Raw genomic sequence first — 24,775 nt, 5'->3', positions numbered from 1 at the left:
ACTGGGAATCTGATTTTAGCTCTTGTTAATTAACATTCTTTCATTATTTACTGATAATAGATGCTAAAGAGTTACGAACAGCATGTAAGCAAAACAGGTAACCCTCTTTTTGCAATGCTTCTTTTTTTTTTTCCTTCTGCAAAATCATTGACCTAATGCTTTCAATAGGCAAGCTTCTGACTTGACAAGAGATCTGGATTCAAAAAATCATGGTCTTTCCCAGTGCTTTATTAAATTTTACCTTAAATCCTTATTATTTAACTTTTCCAAAGGTTGATTAAAATTGGAGCATTCTTAAAAGTAATACATGTCAAAATAATGTATGCTTGACTGATACCATTTTAGTTGGAGGTATTTATATTTTCTACAAGAAACTCAAATTTACTTGCATCATGTGTTGATGTTATATCTACATTCTTGAGCAAACAAGACTTGATCATGAGACATCTTTTGGAGATATATGTAATCCTCAGAAGATATCTCAACATTTTTGGATTTCCGCTTTGATTCCACAGACACTTGGATGTGTTTTACTTTTTGATGCTTCATGATAATGGATCTTACTAAGGTTATCTTTTAGCTCTCTTCCTAACATAACAAAATGTTTGAGGTGATTGCACTTTCACAAAGTTACTGCTTCTAAAAATGATACTGGTGCATGACCTTCAAGCCAATGTAGTTATTTTGTTTGTGAATCAAGTTTTTAGTGCACACCATTATATGTAGATGTATATAGCAAAGGGTATTGATATAGATACAGATAGATAGCAAGTACTCAAAATACATAAGGTACTTACTATATATTAAACGAATGATTCTACATCTAATAACAATTTAAGTTTTTTAACTTAATAAGAAAGTGTACAGCGAAACGGTCATAAAACCAATGACATCAGTTTTATTTCCAACTGGGAACACTGGTAACTGTAATAGCTTACCTAGGTTAACTAGCTTGTTTTAACAGTTACTTGTGGAAGTCCCTTCATACACAGAGTTTAGTGGTATCGAGTTCAGATCACTATTATACAATCATAATAGAATCTCACTTATTCTGACTTGCAATGTCATTAATGTGCTTCATATGTTAAAAGTGATTGCGGCACACAATTTAAAAGCTTATTTAAAAATATCTATGATAAGCACTCTGAACATATTTCCCATCAATAAATCAGGCTGTTCTTAACAAAAGCAAACGTAACTTCTCATTCAGAAAACACTATATAGTTTAACATTTCAAACTTATCTCAGTTAAGTCATTCATAGTATAATTCTTTAAAAAACAAATAATAGTCCAGCACATAACATATCTTGAAATTATATTCAATGAAAACCAAAATGATATCGAAAATATTGATACAGTAAGCTGTTCCATTTGAAAGATTCTTTTTTTTTTTCCTTATTTATGGTCTGCATCTGAAAGTCAATTGATAAAGCAATGAATCTTTTCCAGAAGGAGAATCTGGTGACTTTTGGATAACTGTAACAAGTGAACTAAAAATTCCAAGTCTCTTTCAAATGAATCCGTTTTGGATCTTGGATCAAATCACATCACGGATGAAATGAAGCATAGGAAAATATTTTTATTTGAGGATGAAATCTGTAAATATCTTTAAGAAGCTAAAAGCATGACCCTTTGAAAAAACTACATAAATGTATGGGAAGCATAAAATCTTTTAATACCTATGGCTTTCACTAAAATTATGTTATTAAAATTAATTATGCCGTCAAAATTACTAAACCAAAGGTTAGCAGAGATGACTTGGTTGCCTCTAACTAATTCTGTCAGCTGTGTCCACCAAGCTGGAGCAGGGAGGGGATGCGTGTACAATTCAAGTCTGCATGTTGTGCATTACAAAGTCAGTAATGAACACTTTAATTGGATCTTATTAAACTTATGACAGAAATCTCCAACAAACCTTCCAAGGAAGTTACCTGCTTAAACACTACATTTTAAACTCTTGTCATTGCATAACAACTATAAACTACAGCAACATATCAGATTCTAAGGAGTTTATTTTTTATATTCTTTGCCCTACAACCTTGATTTATCTTAATATTTAGCAATTCTGAGAATTCTCACAACTCTTGTGATTCCTATCAGAATACTTTAAGGAGAACATTTCGGTGTGTTTTTTTTTGACACAATTCAGCTTAGCATCTACAGATACGATACGTTTTGGTTTTGTACAGACATATTCCCAGGTCTTCTCTGGATTCCCTCTGAGTAATTTAAGGTTTCTGCTCAGGAGACCATATGGACACACGGCTTTAAGCACGCAGGTAAGACCCTCCCTGAGTACTCCCCAGATACAAACTCAGGTTTAAAGAGGGAGAAAAAGCAGTACTTACAGCACTTCCAGGTCGCGGAGAGCCCTAAATGCCCCATCTTCAATGCAGCTGATCTGGTTGTAATCCAGCTGCCTGATAAAGAGACCAGAAAAAGAGATGTCAAAAGGATGAGCAGCAGCCGGCGTGGGGGCCAGGAAGTCGCCGGGAGTCTGTGGAGCCCGGGCCACTGGCTGCGAGATGCTCTCACAAGCACCCGCATCTGCTTCAGAATGTCACAAGCCTCTCTGGTCTCTCTGGGCAGCCACTGAAATCTCTTTTTGTTCTGAACTGTCTGTGCAAATAGCAGCCCTTGGAAAGCTCCAGTAAATAATAACTGTACCTTATATTAAATGCCATAGGAATGCAATTTCATTACATCAAGAAAAGCTATCCATTAAGAGCTTTCAGCGTCATCTTGCTGAAACAATTTCATTAAGGTAAAGGACTGTAAATCACTTAATGTCACATGCACCCCCTCAGTGACCTAACAGAATCCATTTATCAGAGAAGCCCAGCTGCATGTTAATTTCACTATCCATGGCAAAAAAAAAAAAGAGAAAAGACCGAGACTACTTTGAGGTTTTCTTCTTTTAAAAGCAGTTTTACTTCACTTCAGATCAAGCAAGAGAACGGCCTGCCCAGTACCTCCATCCAGGAACAGCCTTTAGCAAGCTCTCTCTGGATCTCTGTTATTTTTCACTATTCCCCTGATTTGAAATTTTTATCTCGATTGGCAATTTTCAACTTCTCTACACTATAAAAACAGCACACTTTGGAATGAAGGAACTTCCAGAATTGTAACAGAAGATAAGTGGAATTGTAACAATAAAAGAATTGATGCTTTTCTGCAAGAAGTATATTTCACACTAAAACACTCCTAAGGCTATGCCACAGGTGAATCTTTAAAACACTTCCATTTATAACAGTAGTATCAACAGTGGTGTAAGCTGTTATGTGTTAAAATTCCAAATATGAAACAAAATAATGCTCTGATATAGGGTTTCTTTTTCCTGTTCGTTAACAAATTTAAAATTGTCTCCATTCATGTTGAAAAATCTACTGGATTCCCCACACTATTTTTTTATTCCAAACAAGCAGTTGCTTATATCTTGTAGCTTGATGCTCAGAAATATTATTATTCCAGGAAAGAAAAGTGTATTTCAGTGCTCCACTTGAGACAGAAACGAAACGTTTCGTGAAACAGTCAGGTGAATTGTCGGTTCCACCTGCGGGGGTGAGGGAACACAGTTGCACAGGAGTGAGGTTATCATCATAATACAAATGAATCTTGTCCTTGGTTCGAGTTCAGCATTCACCAACAGGACTAATTCACATCTGAGGTCTGTTCTTGGGGAACCACTTAAACATTTCCATAAAACAGCAGTTTCTCCCACAAGGCGACCTAACAGAAGCACAACTGGATTTAATCCAGTGACTATCAGGAGGGCCTCTTCAAATCCTTTACTTTAAAAATTATGTTCATAGAGAACATCTCATGAAATATACATTTCATTTTTAAGAAAGTCTCCAGGGGACACAATCATACATGAGGCTACCTTGGTGCCATGCAAATGGCACCATCTAGGACATGCAATATATTTGTTTAAAGCTGCACCCTAGAGAAGACACAATATTATGGCTCTTATAAGCTAAGGCTTTCCCCAAATATTAGCTGTCATAGATGTGACTGTAATAGCTTAAAGCATTCTACTTGTCAGGAAGTCATAGAGACATATAATTTTATTTTCTAAGAAGACATTTAAAGCCTTATGATGTAATACTGCTGCTGTGGTTCCAAGAAAACACTTACACTCTTGAGCACTTTTGATTTTTACAGATTAAATTCATTTAACAATTAAGTTAATAGGCTTTTTATTTTAAAGTGCTAAATGTATATCTACACTACTATTCTCTAACCTCTTGAACAATTTATCAAAGCCATTTAAATTAGTACAATGGCATGAAGTGTTACCCCTGACACACTACAAAAGAGAAATTGTTTTGAGACAAATTGGCAAAATCTTTTAATGCTAGCAAATTTGCCTAATGCAGTCCCCAGGTTAATCTGTAAAAGGGTGAGCTGTATGTTTGCCCGTATCTTATTCTCCCTAGCTGTCAATGTATAAATCAGTGCTGACACAGCTTCTTCTAAATCATGCACACAATACACACAGGGGAAGCACCGGCTCACCAGAAAGCACTCAAGCAAATCTTGTCCTACGAGGAATGAAAGGCAGACCGCCCTCCTCCCCCAGAGGAAGTTGAGACGCTGCTGGAAACTTTGCTAATTTCACCCCTCTTTAACATCCCTCATGACTACATGCTGCTTCCGGGTTTTAATGGGAAACTTCTTGATAGGTGCTCAAAATCCTAAGAATATCTGACTTTTGGAGTACTGAAGCTTCTCTTACAACTTTGCTGGATACCATCATCCTATTCCAGTTCATCTATCTTCTGAGGATGAAGTTATTTGTTTAAAAAGTTGCCCTGTGAAAGGACAAAGTACAATGCACATTTTTTTTTTCACAGTTTGTGGATTCAAAGGAATGTTTACGAAAGCATTGTGCCTGCATGATCGCTCAGGAGAACACTTTTGCACACAGACCTCCATTTGTCTGCATATGGTTCAAGATAAACAGTGTCAAAACCATGCAAAAGCATAATTCATTTCAGGGTTTCGGGACTGTTTTCCTACGTCTTGTTTCTCTCACGCTGCACCCTTGCTCCTCTACTACCTTTCAAGTTTGCAGTACTTCTGATTTCTGTAAACAGGAAAGGCTCTGTTCTCAGCCATGCGTTTAGTGACAGGCTGACCTGTTTCATATGTGGTGGCTAAATGACCCAAGAAATTATTGCAAATTAAGGAAACTGCAGGAGGAGTTTTCCTTTCACTTCTCCAAAAATTAGGAATCTGTTGATCTTTGGACAGCTTAAGATGGTTAGGGCATTCAGTGGGATCTCACGCACACCTTTCGGAGGCCTTCCTGGGTAGGCGCTGGTCCGCAGGGCTCCTCAAGCTAGGTCTTTGTTTCAAGCAAGCCAGAGTAACAGGAGTGGATTCTCTTAGTTCTTCAGCTAATCTACTCCATGGAAGCTTACTGAGACTTCTCCCTTCCTTGCTGTCTCAGGCCCACCCCTTTACTTTTGATTTGCAACTGTCTCTCTACCTCATCTTTCACTGGGTTTGCAAATTCACATTTTGAAGCATAGCCTTAAACTAATGAAAATTGTCCTAATCTTTCTCAGTATTAGAATCCCAGGATCCACTTGGTGGTTGCATGAGAAGCATCCTCTGAGGGTCTGGAGTAACCATGAGTCACTCACGTTGACTTGTGCCAGTAGTGCCAAGTCCAGTTGTCAGCAATGTGGTAGGTCAACGGAACTCCTGCAAACTAGTACCATTCCGTGCCTCACTTGTACAAAATCTCTGAATTCTGACAACCACTAAAAATATTTAGCCTAATTTTAGCCTACTCTGTCTGTGGGAAGCTGTCACTATGTGTCTATATACATATATATAAGAAATATATATATATTTCTAAATATATTAGACATAAATATATATTAGAAATATATATATATTTCTAAATATATTAGACATAAATATATATTAGAAATATATAGAAACATATATTAGAAACATACACATATTTCTAAAAATGAAGATTTGAAATAAGAAAAATGTTACACATTTGCTTACTGTGTACACTGACCTGTCTTGGGAGAGATTACATTTTCCTCCACTGAAACTTTGAAGGGATTTTCTGTTTGCATTTTTTAAAATGTAGATACAATAGTGTGTTAGACTGTAGCACTGAGTACCAAGATAATCTCAAATTCCATTTTTTTTCCCGGATTTTGATTATCTTGCGTTACTTCATGAAGAAGGATTTTATCCAAATGCAGACTTAAAAATATCTAAACAAGGCAGGGTCATACAATTTTTCAAAAAAAAATTTATGACAGTGTCATAGCTGTGCTAGGTATAGACACTTAAAATAGTTTAGCTCTTATTTACATTACTGACTTGGAATTTATATATAACTCCAATAATCTAACTTAAAAGGTATTTGAACAAAAAAATACAGGATAACATAGGTAGGATTCATTTAATTGTGACAAATATACTAATTATGAAATGTTAACAGAAGAAATAAAATGAGGAGTATTTGAAAAAGTTTTCATTAATTATCAAAGCAATACAAAAATTCTTAGTTTTTCTAAAGTTAGATACAATTTTGAAGAGCAAAAATTGGATATGAAATGATAAAACACAGAAAAATTATGAAAATGAGAAATTAAGAACATATCCGAAAGAAGCCTCTTCAAACATTTACGTTATATGGAAGATAAAAGAGAAAGCTGAATTAAAGTATTTGGCCACAGTTTTCTATTTATCTCATGTGTATTAAGTTCAAGCAATATGAGTGGTTAAATATACAAATTTTATGTTGATTAGTGATTTTAAAAAATAATCTCTGGTTTAAATGGAATATATAGATGGTATAAGAATAATGCGATTGATGCGTATAAATGAGCGCCCTAAACAGAGATCCCAGCGCTCAAAGCGTTGAACTCAGCATCAAAGTACATCAGCATTCACCTGCACAACGAAGACAAAAATCAAGATATGGATTATCTGAAGGACCTCAAAACAATTTACAGTACTTGAAAAGTTAATGCTCTTGTAATATTTCCGGCAGCATATTGTTTTTCTCGTAGGAGTACGCACTTCCTTACTGGAACAGCCTGTGGTATAGTGACATCCATTTACCAATGTACTGCAGTAAAGAAAAAGAGAGGCGAGCAATCACAGCAGTTCCTTCTAACAGGAATTAAAACAAAGACAGCTGAAATGGCGTTCGGATTGTGCGAGTGATGAGCAAATTCCTCCAAGGTGTGACAGCAGTAATTTCTGACACTCTTGTGGTAGGGTCTGGGTAGGCCCCGTTTCATTATTGTTCAGAGTAACATGCAAAGATAAACACTGCTATGATCATGATTTTACAGGTGAGACAATAAGCTCTACAGACATTTGATAAGCTATACATGGTACGCACCAGGCATTCCTTTGAGCTTTGATTGGAATTTAGATCCAAGCTTTTCCAAAGCCTCCACTCAATACACAAATGCCTGGATATACTGATTGAGGAGGGTTTTGCTTTTCCAATGGAGATTTAAGCCAAATTTCCAACAGGAATACTTACAAGAGGAAGTCAGCGGGTGACAAGCAGCACCGAGATTTAGAGAAGGAAGGGACTATTCCAGATAAAAGTAATCACAAATGAATAGCAAAGGGCACAGGCGGGAAAGGGAACATGATTCTTAAAAAATGTTAGAGTCCAGTTAGCCTGAAAATAAAGTGGGTATTCCCAACAGTCTGGTCAAGTAACAGTTTTTGAGCAACAGCCCTACAATCATCTCAGTGACTGACTGCGAGGAGAGAGGCCAAGTGAGTGTGTGCAGATGCCATGCACGAGAGGGCTGGTCACCTAGGATGAAGACAGCTTCCTAGAACCAGTCAGAATAACCAAAGAGAATGTGCGTTCCAGGACTCCATAAAAGTGACCGTTCCTCGCGGAAGTATCCATAATTCTATAAATGCTGTAGGACAAGGACAGCTTTCTTTTATATTCCCATTGGTTTGCCACAGAGGTACTTTCTGATTAAGCACAGAATATATTATTGATGAAAAACTGTTTAAGACACTATGCATACAAAGTAAAATGCGTGATCCAACAGCTTATTGCTAACAAACATCATCATAACTGCTGGGATTATTACAGTTCCAACTAGCTTTCAGAGAGCAAACCGAGAGCATTACACTACCATGGACAGTTCCTTGGGAACCTGACAGGAATTTCTGAGTTTTGTTACTGTCTGGGGGGAGAGGAAGTGCTTTTTGTTGGTGGTGTTATTCCTAATACTTTGATGTACCTAAGATAGAACTCCTCTTCATACTTCAAATCTGCAGGCAGCACCCTGGATGCTAAGGGACTTCCCATTCCTTATTTATACATACTTGCTTAAATGGTTCCATGTATCCAATAAAAACCTGTGGGATTTAATCCAAGACTACAAAGAATTGGCTCCATCAATGAGGAATTCACCTACCCTTCAAACTTTCCTTAGCATCAGGCTTAATGAAAACACTCTAGGAACGGGCTCGGGGAACTAACAGTTACAATTTCAATTTCATATTGATAAAATTCATTTTCACGAGAAGATACGTATTGAAAATTATGTAAGGTACAATTTTTACAATTATGAGTAAAGTTATTGGACAAAGTCAGATGAAGTCCTGTCTTTATATGGTAAAATTTACCTACACTCCTCTCTATTACAGAGACGTGATAAAATGCAGTGAAATACCCGTCTTTACATATACACAGGATAGACAGATATTTTCCTTTTATTGGTTTTAATTGATCTTACAATAATAATTTTGAAAATGACAGTGTTCTAGCAAAAACTAAGCCTTCTACGTAATACAGATGAATAATGTCTGTAGCAATATGAAGATAAGTCCCTTTCCTGTTGTCCTGATTTCAGTGCCAACAAGCAATGCAAAGCATATGGGATAATGTCTTTCTTTCAAGGCCGTATTTATTTTTTCCCCAAACCCTTTCCACAATTTAATGCAAGTGTAAAAAGAATAAACAGAATTACTTACTGAACTATTTTTTAACAACAATCATTTTTTGTGAACAAAGGAAGAAAGATTAAAAAAATGAGGTTAATGGAATTAGAATAATGAAAGCAAAAAGTAAAAGTATGTATTTTTCCTGAGTAGAGACTAGTAAACTTTGGAACACACAGTACATTTTAAGGATGCAGTAGAAAATTAGATAAATAAGAACAAGTTTGGTTTCCTTTACAAAATATACCTAAAATAATTCTTACCGGACACTAGTCATATGTACTCAATTCACTAAGGAAACTCACCGTAGAACAAGTGAGTTCTCCATAGAGATTGCTTAGTAGCAATAGTGTAGTTCATATTTTGTTTGAAAATTTAACATTACAGATGTGAAGCCTACAGGAAAATGCTTCCGATCATTACAGACAAAATACTAGAGTTGGTATTTGAATGTAGCCTGCTCATTGCCCACTGTTCCAAGCATCAGGGAAAGAATGCTTTAAATCACAGCTGGACAGAGTAAGACAACAAAATAAAAGGTCCAAACCTAGTTAAGAAATGAATAGATAAGCAAAAAAGAGAAGTTACAGGAAATCCTCCCTGGAGAGGCTGAAGCACAAGATAAATGCCTTTCTGTCCAGCAGCCTTTTCGTGTGTCTTACCCAAGAGGAAGGGGACGAAATCTGCTCATCTGATCAATTTCCTATTGTCAGAAGGCCACCTTGAGCATGCTTAGTGAATCCACAAGATTAAAGCAAGCGCCTCCAGTGAAGATCCGTGATCCCTGAGGCTTCTGAGTCAGGCTTGGATGGGATCAAGCCCGCACGGCTGCCAGGAATACATACCAGCCACATTAAATACTGTGTCTTGTACCTGCAGTACATCTTCCCTCTGTCCATGCTTCCTTTTCCTCTTTTACTCTCTAAATAACATCACGGCAATATGCAGCATTGTTCACCACGTACTGGTCTGATAAACAGGACAAAGTGACGGGTCCTCTGTCTCTCTCTAAATATTACTAATAATAATATTAGTATCAGTACCTTTTTATTGAATCATTACTTGCCAACTATGGCAATTAATTTAATGCTAATGATCTAAATTAAGATGTATTCTCAATTTTATTAGATACCTTACATCACTTTGATTTTATCATACATACATGAACCTTTTTAATTACAGAAAAGGATTTTTAGTCATGAAATCCTGTGATATTTTAGTAATGATCTTCATTAAGAGTATAGATCCATAAACATATTGTGATATTTCAATGTTGCCCGCTTCGTTTTCTGCATTTTTACCATGGAAGGCAGTGAGAACAGCACGGATGAGCTGTTGCTCTGTCATCCCTTGGTATCCAGAAGCTCTCTTACACCTGTCCTGCACAGTGCCGAAGGCCTCCGGTCGCCACCGCTCGGCTTCTCCCACGCTCAGCTTGCCAGGCCCCTCCCCACTGCTGCCTTTCCAACTGACCCTGCCTCCCACACATGGGCGTTTTCAGTTCCCTAAAACACCTTGCAACCTCCACACTCCTGCTGTGTACGTGCTCGCTGAGGTGTTCTTTCAATCTTCCTTCCCAAACAAAACTTCAGCCCTGGACCTAACAGAGGATGAGAGACTGGGTCTCCCGTAGTCCTTCAGGTCCGGTTTAGGAAATTTCCACAGACATTCCCTGACAACTTGAGACAACACCCTCTTCTCTCGCCTCACCCTCTCATGGTAACCAGTGCCTGGTTTACAGATCAGGACTTTGTGTACATGCATTTTCTTTGAGATTTATTTATTAAAAGCTTAAACCAAGAGACTAAGAGAAACTTTGTATGGGCATGTTGGTGTGTGTGTGAGTGAGATAGAGACACCATTTGAGCTGGCCACTCCCCAAATGGCCACAACAATTAGGGCTTGACCAGGCCAAAGCCAACATCTTCAGCCAGGTCTGTAAGTATTTAATAGCTCCCGGGGAATTTTCTTATCCCATGTTGTAGTTTTATTTCTAACTGATCCAAAATAAAGCAATCTGATTCACTTCTAATTGTCCTAATTATCTCATTTTATATTTTCCCATTTCGTTACTGTGCATTTCTTAGGGCCAATTTGTAGCAATTGATTACTTCATGGATGAAATACTGCACTGTATTTTCAAAGAAATTTAGTATTTCAAACTTTCTCATATATCTTCTTTAATAACCACAAGAACTATAAAACTGATAACAAAGTCTGCATGAAGCTGACTGACTTGCTCATGGTTTACAAAGCAAACACAACAAAGTATTTTGAGATTCTAATCAAAAAGCTCACCTCAACGCTAAGAAATGTCTTAAGCTCTGCTAAACATACACTGAATTTTTATAACACTTTTAGTAACATTTCATCATGACGTTCAAGCACAAAAATCTCACTGTAACTGACTCTGATTCCCATATATGTCATCAGGTGTTGGAGAAGGGCTACATAGAGGGAAGGACTACTTATAAATTTGAATTCTTTATCTCTATTGAGGAGATTAAAAGCTACCTGTTTTAGTAATCTAGAGGTGGTGCCCTTGCCAAGTTGTCTATAGCACTCGCCTAGATGGTCATCTGTGGCTGTGCCTGCACTTTGACAGGGACAGAAGACACGGTGAGGAGGAGCTGCTGCTCCGTGGTGGCGGCCCAGGAGCCCAGGAGCTCTGACCACTCTGCAGCCCTGAATGTACCTGAACGGTTCTCCAAGTGCAGTCCAGCCAAGATAAAGAGAGCAAATGAACTCCTTTTAACCTGAGTGCTCATCAAGATCTATACTTAGGATTTTAATGGCTGTACCCATGTATAGCCAGAATCCTGCATTTTTGTCATTACCTGCATATTTTGAGAACACAGGTTTTAAAAGGATCCATTTACACCAAGGATGAGATGTGGAGGCTGGAATCTGTAGCTTTGCAAATAGCTCTCTTCCTTGGCAAGGAAAGGCATCTGCACTGGATCTCACCAAGGCAAATCCTGAATAAAATGTAACTGTTGAAAGAGTCCCCATTTATTACCAAGAAAGAAATATAGCATTTCTCATATTTAATCTCTGCATCAATGTGCTCTTTCCCTTTTACATTTCAAAGTAATACAAAAGCTGAGAAAAACATTTTATGTCTTAACTCACACAGTCAATCAAAACACATCTTTTCAAAAAGATAAATAAAGTATTTTAAAATGAATAAATCTGTGTGTGACAAAATTAGCACTGCCATTGGGGTCCTAAATCAAACACATTAAGAGCTATAATGCCTAAAAAACAAAACAAGGAAACAAACAAAATGTTAACACCAGAGTTTAAAGGAAAACAAAGAGATAATATTTTGCCCCTTTTTTCTTCTTACGAATATATTTTCATGAAGATGTGGGGAAATAAAACATATAAGAAAATATTCACATAAAGTAAATGACACAATTTCTCATTTTAAAACTTCTGGCATTTTATAAAAATGATTTAAAAACTCAACAAAAGTGAAGTTTTAGGCTATTTATAACAGGAAATATAATTTACTCTTTCCATAGAAAAGAAACCTTGATATTCAGAATTTCTAGTAATTATTATTAACAACTGAAGAGAGAACTGCTAATGCAATTGGTCGAAATTGGAAAGCAAATACAATGTAAAAACATTTCAATAAAACCATTTCTTTATATTTCAAGATTAATCTCAAGGCTTAAGGAATAAATTTGTTAATGACTTTACTTTTCAGATACCTTCTAAATGCAAACCTCTTCAAACAGCTTGTGAAAACAGTTTAAAACTACTCTTTCAAAATGTCTCTAAGAAAGCAGACAAGCCAACACGGCTTCCATCATTGTTCTGATGCCCTTTAAATATTACTTTTATATTAAAACCAGAGAGCAACTTTAAAAGCACATAAATTAATGAGAAACTTACAAGTTTTTGATGTCAACTGCTCCACGGAAAGCCTTCCTGGGAATTGCCTGAATCTGATTTTCACTGAGATCACTGAAAACAAAAGTAGAAAAGATGAGTTTGTTAAGCATTACTTTCAAATTAGTTGAGCTGAACTGCTTGAGAAGCAATAGGGCAGAAGTGAAGCCAAAGTTCAAAATTAGATCTTTAGCATTTGATATAAATTTCAATAAGTATTTTATTTTTCTAATGTAAAATTAAAAATTAAGGTAAGTGTTTTTTTGAAGTATGCCTCAAAAATTTTAATTTTATAATAAGCTATTAAATAGGATAATCTTAGGGGTTGCCCCAATTTTGTATAATAAAACATTTCTCTAAGACAGTGAGTAACTCAATTCCAGTGGTTTCTGGTGTTTTAGTACTTGTATCACAGACATAACTTTTGAACTATACACAAAAGCAGCCCAACTTTAGCTTCCTACAGAAGAACTGAGTAAAAACTGATAAAAACTGCAAAGTGATTAAGTTTTCACAGCACTTTAAGCAACCTTGAAAATGGAAAATTGCCGGTCTATTCCAATTGTTACCGAAAGAAATATTAATAGCAGGTTGATTTAAAGAGGCATTTAAATAATTCTAGTAGACCCAAAAACACAGATTGCCTATGTTTACACTTTAATTTAATTGAAAATACATTTTAATCGAGAACAAAAGGCCAATTCAAATTGGAATGAGAAGTTTGTAGAATTCACATGGCTCATGAAGTGAATGACTATTTTTCTCCCCAAAGTGGATAGATGCTGTTCTATGAATTCATATAATATTATTCGGTTTAAGGAGTGGGATATAAATACACATGCAAAAAAATGTCATTCAAAAGAAGTAAAATTCACATCTAGTCAAGTAACCTATCACACAGCAGAAACTTGAAATACTGAATAAATAACCAGCATAACAATCCTGTTAGCAATACCGGCTCTAAAATTTTAAGATACCTTTAAGAAAGAAAGACGATGCTACTAAGGATGGAGCACAACTGATGCAAACAGAGGCATTTCCCAGTGTGTGCAGATCTTGGGAAGCTTTGTACTCACCCTCTCCCCTGACAATGCTCATGACCAGGACTGGCAATTCAGAGCACTGTGACCACACAATACAGAGAGGTCACTGACAGATACAATGATATAGTGTGTGGTCTTGACCTCATTAGCACCAAGTTTTAAACCACTGATATTGGCGTTTACATCTCAATAATATTGAAGTTCAAGTGAAAATGTTTGCTAAGCCATTTTTAAAGAAATGTTAGTCTACTGAAATATTAGAACTCTCTAGCATTATACATACATATATGTTTGTGTATATAATTTAAACAGCAAATTTATAAAATATGCTTATGCAAGAGTTAAGGTAGGACCCTTTTCCAAAGCACTGTAGCTCTGGCGCTTCCTGCAAAAAGTTCACTATGTCACTAGGCAACCTTATCTCCTTGAAAGTTACTTATTTCTGCAGACTGTCATTGATTCAAACTCATTTTCTACCTTTGTTTAATTAAATAGATATAAGATGTGTGGATGAATACACTGAGAAAGACGTCTGCTTCCCGTGTCTGGCCTGCTCCAGCCTCAGCAGCATTCTCACCTTGACAGCGGGGGTCAATTTATTCTCTAATGGTAGCCTCAACCCTACTGAGTCTCAAAGTACAGTTTTTTTCTAAAATCATGGTCTCAACTGGGGTATTGATGGGATAGGATGCTATTCAGTAAGATGACATCAGGTGTCTTATAGAAAATCATGGAAGAACTCCAACTCCAACCTACCACACTGTGCCTTCTGAATTTTATTTTACCTCTCCATATTGCTTTTGGCAAAGTCTTAGCATATGAAAATGCCCTATCCCGGTACTACTTTTTTTTTTTCTTTTTACAAAAAAGTTACAGCTTGCCAGAGTCACAGCTTTCTTTATGTTCATAAATTTATAGTGTAGGCATGTCTGTCCCGAGTGGACCTTTCTCACAGCTGTGTTATAAGGGTGTCCGCTCAGTGCCTAGCCCACTCTGGAACTCCTTCAGCTAAAAGAACCATGCTCAACTATGACAAGTGGAAGACACTAACATGGTTAAGTGCTATTACAGGCAATAATTAATATTTTAGAAACAAGAGCAAGGGACGTTAAAAACTTATCATTTTCTTGTTAATCTTTGCGAGAAAAATACAAAAGGTTTAGCTAAATTTTGGTGATATTAGGTAAGAAGTGAAGATGTTATCAACAAACAAAGAAAAAACTTAAAATGACAAGAAGGGACTCAAATAGTAAGAAATGCTAAAGCTATTAGGCAAGAAAAAGAAATTAAAGAAATTCAAATTGAAAACAAGGAAGCAAAATTATCAGGAAATACCAGGAAGTGAAGCTATGTTGCAGCATGTATCTCTATGCCCAACTAAAGGAGGACTCCCAATGAAACTGTTAACTATACCTTGATAATATGATATTAGGTTTTCCACCATTGCAAATACCTACAATGCCATGAAGCACTCAAATAGCAGAATGTTGAGTTTGTGACTGCTCCTGAAGGACTATACTATTGTAGTAAATATGGGGAGAGTGACAAGGATGATAGAGGGGGTGGAGGCGAGAATTCCTGGATCTATGGGAAACAATTACAATAACAATAAAAAATGTATAAGGAAATAAGTGGCTGTAGATGGAAATGTGGCACAATCACTCAGGACTGAGTAACAGCAATGTTGCCTGCAATTTTGGCATTCCATAAGGGAGCTAGTGTGTGTCTTCGCTGCTTCATTTTGAATCAGCTCTCTGCTATGGGTTGAGAAAAAACAGCAGAGGTTGATGCAAGCATTTGGGCCCCTGCCACCTGTGTTGGAGACTGAGATGAAGGCCCTGGTTCCCGGGGTGGGCCACAGTTATGCCACATGTCCAGTCAGCCAGCACATCAGATCATGTCCTCCATCTCTACCCCTGTGTAACTCTTGACATCTAAGCAAATAAAGAACTTTTTTAAAAAAAGAAGTAGATTATCTCACTTAACATCCTGTAATTTTCATACTCATTTGATGAAGTAGCTGCTGCATTCAATATTACAGGGAGGGAAACAAAGCTTTAGAGATAGCAGGACTTATTTTTTTAGGCCATGAGAAAAGTGATAAATTGTAAAATACACAGGAAACAAAGGTGAAGTTTGGGTCAAGATTTGGAAATTCCTGAAAATGTTGCTGACTACTCAATCTCTGAAAACCCTAGAACAAAAAAAGGCTTAAAAAAAATCCCAACTTCTGACTCATATCAACTGCAAACTGATGAGTTAGGCTGTGTGTACCCAATGATTTATGTTGTCTGCGTATACTCATGTGAAAGTAAGTAATTATGTTAATCCAACATGCACTTGTTAAGTATCTGCAATATATGAAACATTAGCTAATGTTAGAAGGGTTGTTGACATTGCCTATTTTCAGAAATCTGTTAATTCACTAGGGAAGATGAGCAACTGGCCCACAGAAGGACAGCTAAGAGGAAGCAAAACAAATTATTGGGTCTCAGAAAAGCAATGAAATGTTCATCATTTTTTAAAATTAGCAATATAGTGTGTCAAGACACAAATGTAAAGGCCAAGTTGAGTGCACGTCTACCAAGAAAGCAGAATAAGTGAGGAATTGAGTGAAAAATCAGAAGGTTGTGTGCAAGAAATTACTATTTTTCATTTGGAGAGTACAACTTATGTAGAGGAGCAATGAGAGAAGAAAAAATCAATGATTTGTCATACCGACTTTTTTACAAATTTGAGGAATATATTCTCCTTCCAGCAGACAATGCCCTTCCAGTAAGAAAGGCAGAGACTGAGGACAGGACAGAAGTTCTCCCTTAAACTTTACCATTAACAGAGTATAGAAAAAATATATTTAATAAAAGATCCACATTTAATCACATCAAGTTTGGAAGACCAAATCATGCCTTCTGTGACTTGGGAAAAATAACAATGACCGTCTCCAATGATATAACAACCACCTACATATTGCCTCTTTCCTTGGGACAGTGAGTGGGTAAGACTTTCTCATAGTTGGAATAGGAAAGTTGGGAAAGATTATGAATATCAGGGGACAATAAACCAAAACCCATTGGTAGACTGTAGAGGTGGATTCGTAATGGGCAAAGAGGATAAACTCGCTGAAGAATGATTCAGAACTGCTTATCTATGCTTTATTTCTTGAATATTATAACAGGGCAAATGTGAGGCATTACTGCTAGGAACGCATTTCTTTGTGAACTGTAGGGAACGAGTAAAATGAGTCAGACCTACTGATGTGGTGGGATGGAACTGCCAAGAGAGAAGTTTGTAATTATATCACTAGGCAATAGACTGTGAAAATTTGTTTCAGAGAAAGGAAATGGCTTGATTGGAGTTGATTTTTAGGAAGATTAATCTGGAAATTGAATTTCAGAGCAGGCAGAGATGGTGGGCCAAAAGGTGGCATTAGGCAGTGTTTCGGAGAGTGGGCAAGTCTCCAGTGAACTAGGCAATTCTTCAGAGAACATTAAATGATAGTGTTGGAAATTGAGCTCAAGCACAAACATAGGGTCTTCAAAACAGATTAAAGTGTCTGCCATCCAAGGGAAGAACTTTGCTACACTTCCGTTTTCTAACTAATGAAATAACAAAATAGCAAAATTCCTGAATAAAAACAAGTGAGTTAATGATACGCTGATTAATCAGTTGAGATTGAAGACAAAAAAACTAGATAGCTTTGTTAATAGATTACTGCAAATGACTAAGCATAACTTAAAATTCTTCATTGTAATTAAAAATACTGAATATTTTAAAATAAAGTGTTTTGTGTTTGCTTTCTGGGATGACAAGAAAATGAAAAGAATGAAAAGACTGCCTCATTGTGGAGCTAATCTCTGTATTAAAGATAAAAAAAAAAGCATGGATGTAAACACTTTCAAATAGAAAAGAACTGACATACTTGTACAATTGGAAAGATACAGCCTCCCAAATGCCTGAGAAATGATTCTCAGAGAACATTACACAATCCTTGCCTTTCCAAAGCAAGAAAATGCCCTTTGACCTGTATCTAACCCAGTCCCCAGCCTAGCTCAGTCCTGTTGCTGGTCCAGCCCCTTCCTCCTGTGGTCCACAGTCATGATCACCGATGCAACATCTGTCACTGTCCATCACTATGTTCACAGACGACTGAGATGCCAAACTGATCCCACTGCCTTGATTTATCCCTCACAGCACATCTTTCACACAAGTGACATCACTTCATCTCTAGAACTGAAATTATATCAAAACATTTTCTGCTGAAGCCGTCACCATCATCCTTATAATCACTCAGACCAAAAGCAAGAGGATGGGCTGATTTTCATGTTCTTTGACATCCCAGTTAATCCACAAACAAATCCATTTGACTCTACATTGAAAATCGACTGGGCACAATCATGCTAAGGGTTAAACACCGCCACGTGGGACTCCTGAGTCCCACGTCACCATGCCTATAATTGAGTTTGAGCTCCATTTCCAATTCTGCTTTCTGCTGATTAGCACTTTGGGAGCCAGAAGATAGTCCTACAACTGCTTGGTTTCTTATCCTAGCAGACCCAGATGGAGTTCCTGGCTACTGGCTTTAATCTGGTCCAGCCCCAAGTGTTGTGGGCATCTGGGAAGCAAATTAGTAGCTGAAGGATATCTCTCTCTGGATGTGTTTGTGTGTGTGCACGCACTCTCCTTACATCTATGCCTTTCGTTTTAGTTAATTAAACTTTAAAAGTAAGCCCAGAACCTGACATAGTAGTAGCTCTGAACCCCTGGGTAAAACCACCATCTCTTGTTGTGTGAATCACCTACAGAAACAATGAATAAGCAAACAAAATACAAAAACCAAACATCTCTCAGCTGGATTTCTGCACTGCTCTTGCCTCCATGCCTTCCTAGTGCATTATCTTGCCAATCTCTGGTTTAACTTCAATCAATGTATCACCTCACTGCAAAGTAGATTCCAACAGATCACAAAGGTCCACAGACAAACCAATGGATAGAGTCTTTTTGAACTGATCTCTCCGCTCTCCATCTAACTCACTTTGCTCCAACCACACTGATGGTTTGGAGGTTTCCTAATAGATTCCATTCACTTTGTCCTTCAAGATCTTCCTTTACACCTGTTCTGCCTGTTATCACCCTTATCGTTCACTCAAGAGTTTCATGCACTTATGTCACCTTTCATCAATACAACCTTCAAATCCCTCAGCATTTGCCCATTCCCTTTTGACTGCAAGCACCTAGCTTGTATCACCAAGGTTCATGACCCGTACCAAGGAAGGCTTCCTTTAATATTATTTTTTCCCCAACTTTTCAGCTGAGCCCCATACTAAGATCTCTGGAACTTACTAGCCGTGCAATGCTTTATTAAGTGATTTGGCCTCTGTCGCCGTTAGCACATCTCCAAGAAGAGTTACAAATATCTCCAGAGCTGCCTTTGTCAGACAAAAATAACAGTGCTATTAGCAATCCAAGTAACTATTTACATATTTAACTATTGATAAAATTATTGCTTGAATTATTTTTATAATTGGGAAGTCAATTATCCCCTAATTTTGGAAAAATGTATGTTGTAACACTTTAATTATCATAGTTGAATATCTTCCCTAGATAACTGTCTCTCATGGTAGACAAGATGATTTATGAAATTACCTTGCTTTTATAAAATTCCTGGCACATGAATGGTATTCAGTAAATGTCTATGCAAGGGAAAAAGAAGCAATGAAGAATAAAACTCTGGCAACTTGTTGGATCCGTGTATGCCAGGGAAAGAGCAGGTATCTGTGTTTTGAGGCTAAGTGTTATTCACACAATGTAGGGAACCTGGAAATGAAAGCTGAACTTCCGAGATAACATTCAAACATGCTTGAATTAAGGCAATTCGGGAAAGGCCACTGGCAACATTTAATACATTAAAATGAGGAGCTTCCAAAATGGAGCTCAATAAAGAGATCAGAAGGAAGGACAGTGAGCAAACAGGCTTTGTGCTGTGGTAGAAATGGAACTATACACTGCAAATGCAAAGCTATTCCCGGTGGGCCACAGGGGCGAGTCCAAATTTACAAGTTATCTCTCCCAAGAGTCTGCACTCAGTTTACTGAGGAGTTCAATATTTGTAAGTGGGGAAATTATTGTCTTTTTCACCTTCATTGCTATTCTGTCATTCATCTACTCAAAAGCATTTATTGGCAGCATAAATTCTGGCACAATTATTGCTTCATGATAATGATTTCTTTTAAGCTATGCTTTTATTACCAAGTTAACTGCTGCTTTTAAAAAAATGCTGTCTCTTCTGCATATGGGCCTTTCTTTTTAGGTCTTAGTAAAATCCTCATTGTTCTTTGTCAGATATGTGAATGGGCACTTTGATAAAAATAAAATAAAATTGATCACAGAAACTGTTCCTGTACCCAAAATTGTTTTGTCACTGGAAAATTGTAGCACTTCTCCTTTGAACCAAAGCTTAATTAAACACAGTAATGCCAGGTATATTTTTCACTAAGTACTTCCTGCTCTTAATAAAATGTGTCAACAGATGATTTTTACACAAGTTCCTGACTAAAATAATAAGATTGCATAGATACTTAAATGTCTAGAATTGCATGCGTTAAAACTGTTGAAAAAGACTACACACAAAGCATTCACTGGGCAATTCTTAACAGACAAGACCCTTGGACTCGCGTCGCTGCCTCTGCAGTCCCGTCAGAAGGCACTTATTTTTTTCTCAGAGATGAAGAAATGAGGTTTGCTACCCCAGTCATTTCCCTTGCATGAAGCGGTGCTGGGGTTTGAATGTGGCTCTTCTGTTCTCCAAACCAAATCCTGTCACCTACTGTTGTCTTACTTCTAAAGAAGTTGCTGTCTGTACGTCCCACTCTCAGCATAAATAGTTCAATCCTCCTGCACCTGTGGCTTCAAGCCCTGGATTAAGGATCATCTGTGGAGATTTTCTAGGGTGGTTGTTTCAAAAGCAGACATGCAGGATGGGCATTTGACCTGGTGGTTAAGGACTGTCCGACATCAGAGGTCCTGGGCTTGATTTCTGAGTATGGTTCCTGTCTCACTGCCATGTAGACACTGAGGCGCAACAGTCATGGCTGTCCTTTTCCTTCTCTGCAGGACAGTGGCTGTGACATTTTTCAGCCTTTTCTGCATTTTTCCACAGTGATCTATTTCATTAGTTGAGCTGTCTTCTCATATGGCTCCAGTAAGCTCAAATCATGATGGAATTGATACTAAAAACAAACTAGATGGCAATGAATTTTAAAAAGTAACTTCTTGTGCACCATTAATGAGAAAAGCCTCTTAGAGTACCAGAGTACCAGGTTTTGTCCTATGGAAGGCCAGGGACAAGCACAGTACTCCGAAGACACCTGCAGAGGCCTGAGGTGGTAACCTGCAGGGTGCTGTGGGACAGGCCTCTAAATGAGTTTAGATGGAAATCCTTAAACCCACTGCATGAAAACTAGCTAACACATTGTATCAATTCAATTACTGAAATTCTTTAAGTTGTGGCATATTTTCTCCAATCTTAGAGAAACCACCCAGCATTGTAGTGCCACGGCTTCTGCAAGGATGCAGTGATACAACGTAATCCACGTGCAGCTAGGACATACTTCAATAAGTCTTACACGCAAAAGCAGCCACTGGCATGAGTTCCTTTCTGTAGTTCCATTAGTACAATTCAGTTCACTTCATGAACTATTTAGGTATAAGGCAGACATACTGTTAGTTAGAAACAGAAGAAAAATCTCATAGGTGTTTGCTCTCAAGCAGTTTGGGTTCAGCACAAGAAAGAATGCAGGGGCGGGGCACTGAAATGGCTGAACCGGCTAATCCTCCACCTCTAAACACCAGCATCCCATATGGGCACCAGTTCACATCTGCACTTCCCATCCAGCTCACTGTGTATGTCCTGGGAAAGCAGTGGAGGATGCTCCAAAGCCTTGGTACCCTGCAGCTGTGTGGGAGACCAGGAAGAAGCTCCTGGATCCTGGCATCAGGTTGGCTCAGCTCCAACCCCTGTGGGAAGATCTGTCCATCTCTTCTTCTCTGTGTAAATCTGCCTTTACAATGAAAATAAATAAATTATGAAAAGAAAAGAAAGAAGGCAGGGTAAAGAGATCCTAAGTAACAGAACTGACAGAAATATCAATAAGAAAATACACAAAATCACAAATAGTAAAGGAGGAAATGATTGTATTTTATGATTACTAGGAGTGTAGGGGATGGTATATAATGGTCACACATATTATTCTATAGAGTTCCTTCATTTTCTGTGTGGATTCCTAGAACAACCATACATACACAATCTAACACCCAGGACTTGCTTTTTTGCCAAGCCTCTGTACACGTGCAGCTCTCTCTTGGAATATTTACATGTTATCCTTCATCTGATTAAGTTCCTTACTCATTTTTTTCAAGTGGAAGCTGAACATTATCTCTGATAAATCTTGACACTGGGGTACACTCCCTTCAGGATACTGTGGTAGAATATTACAGTGAATTGATGCCTCACTGGATCTTGTTGAACATCCTAAAAGCGCTGGAAGTTCCGCAAGCTAAAACACCAAATAATTCATCTTCAGTGTCTCATGCAGTGCCTCACTGCAGTCTGTAGCTAAAAATGTCAAATTATTACTAATGTAAAAATTGTTATCATTTATACTTATGGATATTTACATTGTTATGAAAGATATAATTTAACAACAATTTGATGTGTTTCTTAGTAGCTATTATGTAAACGTGTAATTTTCACCTCTGGTAAATTAACAAAATAATTTACTAAATCTGTGATTCTATGATATGGTAACAAAAATTTTTCAAGATTCAAATATTTTCAATGAAATCAAGATGACAAAAGTAACACTAAATTTAGAGTGGTTATATTCATATGTGGTAAAGAGTTAACAGTCTTTGAAAATCTTCAGTCTACACTATACTTTTAGTGTTAGTTCATGTACTTTAAAATGTTTGAATTTGGTCAATATTGGGCTAAAGAATAGGTATGTTTTATGGTTTAGTCCATACAGCATGGAAACTAATTAGGACAGAATCACCCCCTGAAAGCCCAACCATAAGCCTTTGTGTCAGGAACCGTACAACTCATATGCTGAGACATACCAAAACCATGGCTCCATTTTTCAGTCCTGGAAGCCATGTCTACTGGGGCAAATGAACCAGTGTCTGATAGATCATTTATTTTTTTTTTCTCTCTCTCGCTCTCATTCTAGCTCTTGGAGAGTATGTGTGTGCCCCTCTCTCTTGTTCTCTGTAACTTTGCTTTAAATGAATAAATAATACGTTTTGAAAATGTTGGGATAGAAAGTTACTTCTAAGGGAAAGCCGAGAAACACAGGCACACTAAGGATGACAGCATTAGGGGTAAAAGGCAGCAAGACGGAATCGGTGACAGCTGACAACTAGTTAGAGGAGGAGACATTTTGCTATTCAGAGCATTTCAGTAGATAACTAAGGAGTTTCAGCTCATCTTAAAATTAGTAGTAAAGAAATAAGATGAACATTTGAGAACTCAACCATGCAAAGATCTCAGAAATATTTCCGCAGGCCAACACTATTGCACAGCCTATTCCAGAACAAGAAGTTTTGTCAAAGTTTTCTGCACCAACATTCTGCAGCAACATTACCTTATCATTCTCTGCATTCAATTTTAAATTAAAAAAAATGATTTGTGATCACAGAGAGAGTAAATTAGCATGACTGCCTTCTAGAATTTAAAGGTTCCTAATAAAAATAATTCCTGATAATTATGAGCACTATGGAAGTCCAGTTTCATCTGAACAAAACTTAAATAGGAAACATCAAAATTTCACAAAACTTAGGCCTTAAAGAGAAAGCTTCAGAAACAGACTAACACTTTGAGATATAATGCAAATGCCAAACTTTCACATAAGTTGTAGATTCAATATTTTCTAGTTCATATATAGAGCTATTCAATCGCCGCCATAATCTACTTTAAGAAAATTTCTTTATCCTCAAAAAACACTTACTACTCATTAGCGGCCACTGCTGTTTCTGACTTCCATGCTAAAATGCGCGTTTGAATATATTTTGAAAATACTAAGTAAGAATCCATTCATGGACAGTACTAGATTTGGACATCTCTATTCTTCCACTGATGGATGCAACAGACATACAGGGCAATTTCAAAATCAATACCCGTGCTGGGGACAAATACACTTACTATACTTCTTGTCTTCTCTGACAATTTTTGACCTGGTTTAACATTTCTTAACATAACAATAGCCTCGCCAGTAGGGCTCAGCCATCAAAGCGTAGACTACCTTCAACACATCTCTCACAAGACTTCCAGGCTGCATTCCCACCCCTGCTTCCTCAAAAGGCCCACAACAGCTCTGCAACACTGCCCATTGTTCTGTACAGACTACAGAAACAGCTCTCGACACACGTGAAACCTTTCAAAGATTCAAAAGATGTGCTTTGTGTTTCCATGCTGATGCAGAGCTGAAGAAACGTTTACACATGTACTTCTTAAACGTGTGTGTGCAAGCAAGAGTAGCCCTTTCCTCTTCCCCCCCCCGAGGACCCAGAACGAAAAAAAGAGGAACTAAAACATTTCTCTCACCCAATTTCCTCAACCCTCCCCAGCCTGACCTGAGGCCCACATGGGTCATGCATCTCTTTCACCTGTGTAAACAACATTAAAAATAAAATTAAGAAGTTAAAACTGAAAAGAATCTGCATGTGCATGTGGGGGTAGAGAAAGACACCATGTACAAGCAGGGATATGAAAGACATAGACTTCATATAGACATCGACATCTCACTGTCTATAATTTAGGTCGGAATAAGACATTATCAGCTAAAATTTTAAGATGCGAAAATGCTTCCAT

General features: G+C 37.4%; 1 protein-coding gene across 6 annotated transcripts in view; it reads right to left on the bottom strand.

Annotated features, from left to right (window-relative positions):
- SLIT2 (slit guidance ligand 2) overlaps positions 1 to 24,775 on the bottom strand; it is a 330,053-nt gene that overhangs the window by 113,683 nt on the left and 191,595 nt on the right. For all 6 annotated transcript variants that reach the window (XM_040966490.1, XM_040966491.1, XM_040966489.1 and 3 more), the window contains 2 exons: positions 12,872 to 12,943; positions 2,350 to 2,421 (listed from right to left, as the gene is read on the bottom strand). In XM_040966490.1, the coding sequence (XP_040822424.1) occupies positions 2,350 to 2,421; positions 12,872 to 12,943 (144 nt within the window). The remainder of the gene's footprint in view (positions 1 to 2,349; positions 2,422 to 12,871; positions 12,944 to 24,775) is intronic.

This window comes from Ochotona curzoniae, unplaced genomic scaffold (assembly GCF_017591425.1).
Source record: "Ochotona curzoniae isolate NIBS_2020 unplaced genomic scaffold, NIBS_Ocur_1.0 scaffold_4505, whole genome shotgun sequence".
Taxonomy (NCBI): domain Eukaryota; kingdom Metazoa; phylum Chordata; class Mammalia; order Lagomorpha; family Ochotonidae; genus Ochotona; species Ochotona curzoniae.
The sequence above is the reverse complement of the archived record's forward strand: the minus strand, read 5'-3'. Positions and strand labels throughout refer to the sequence as shown.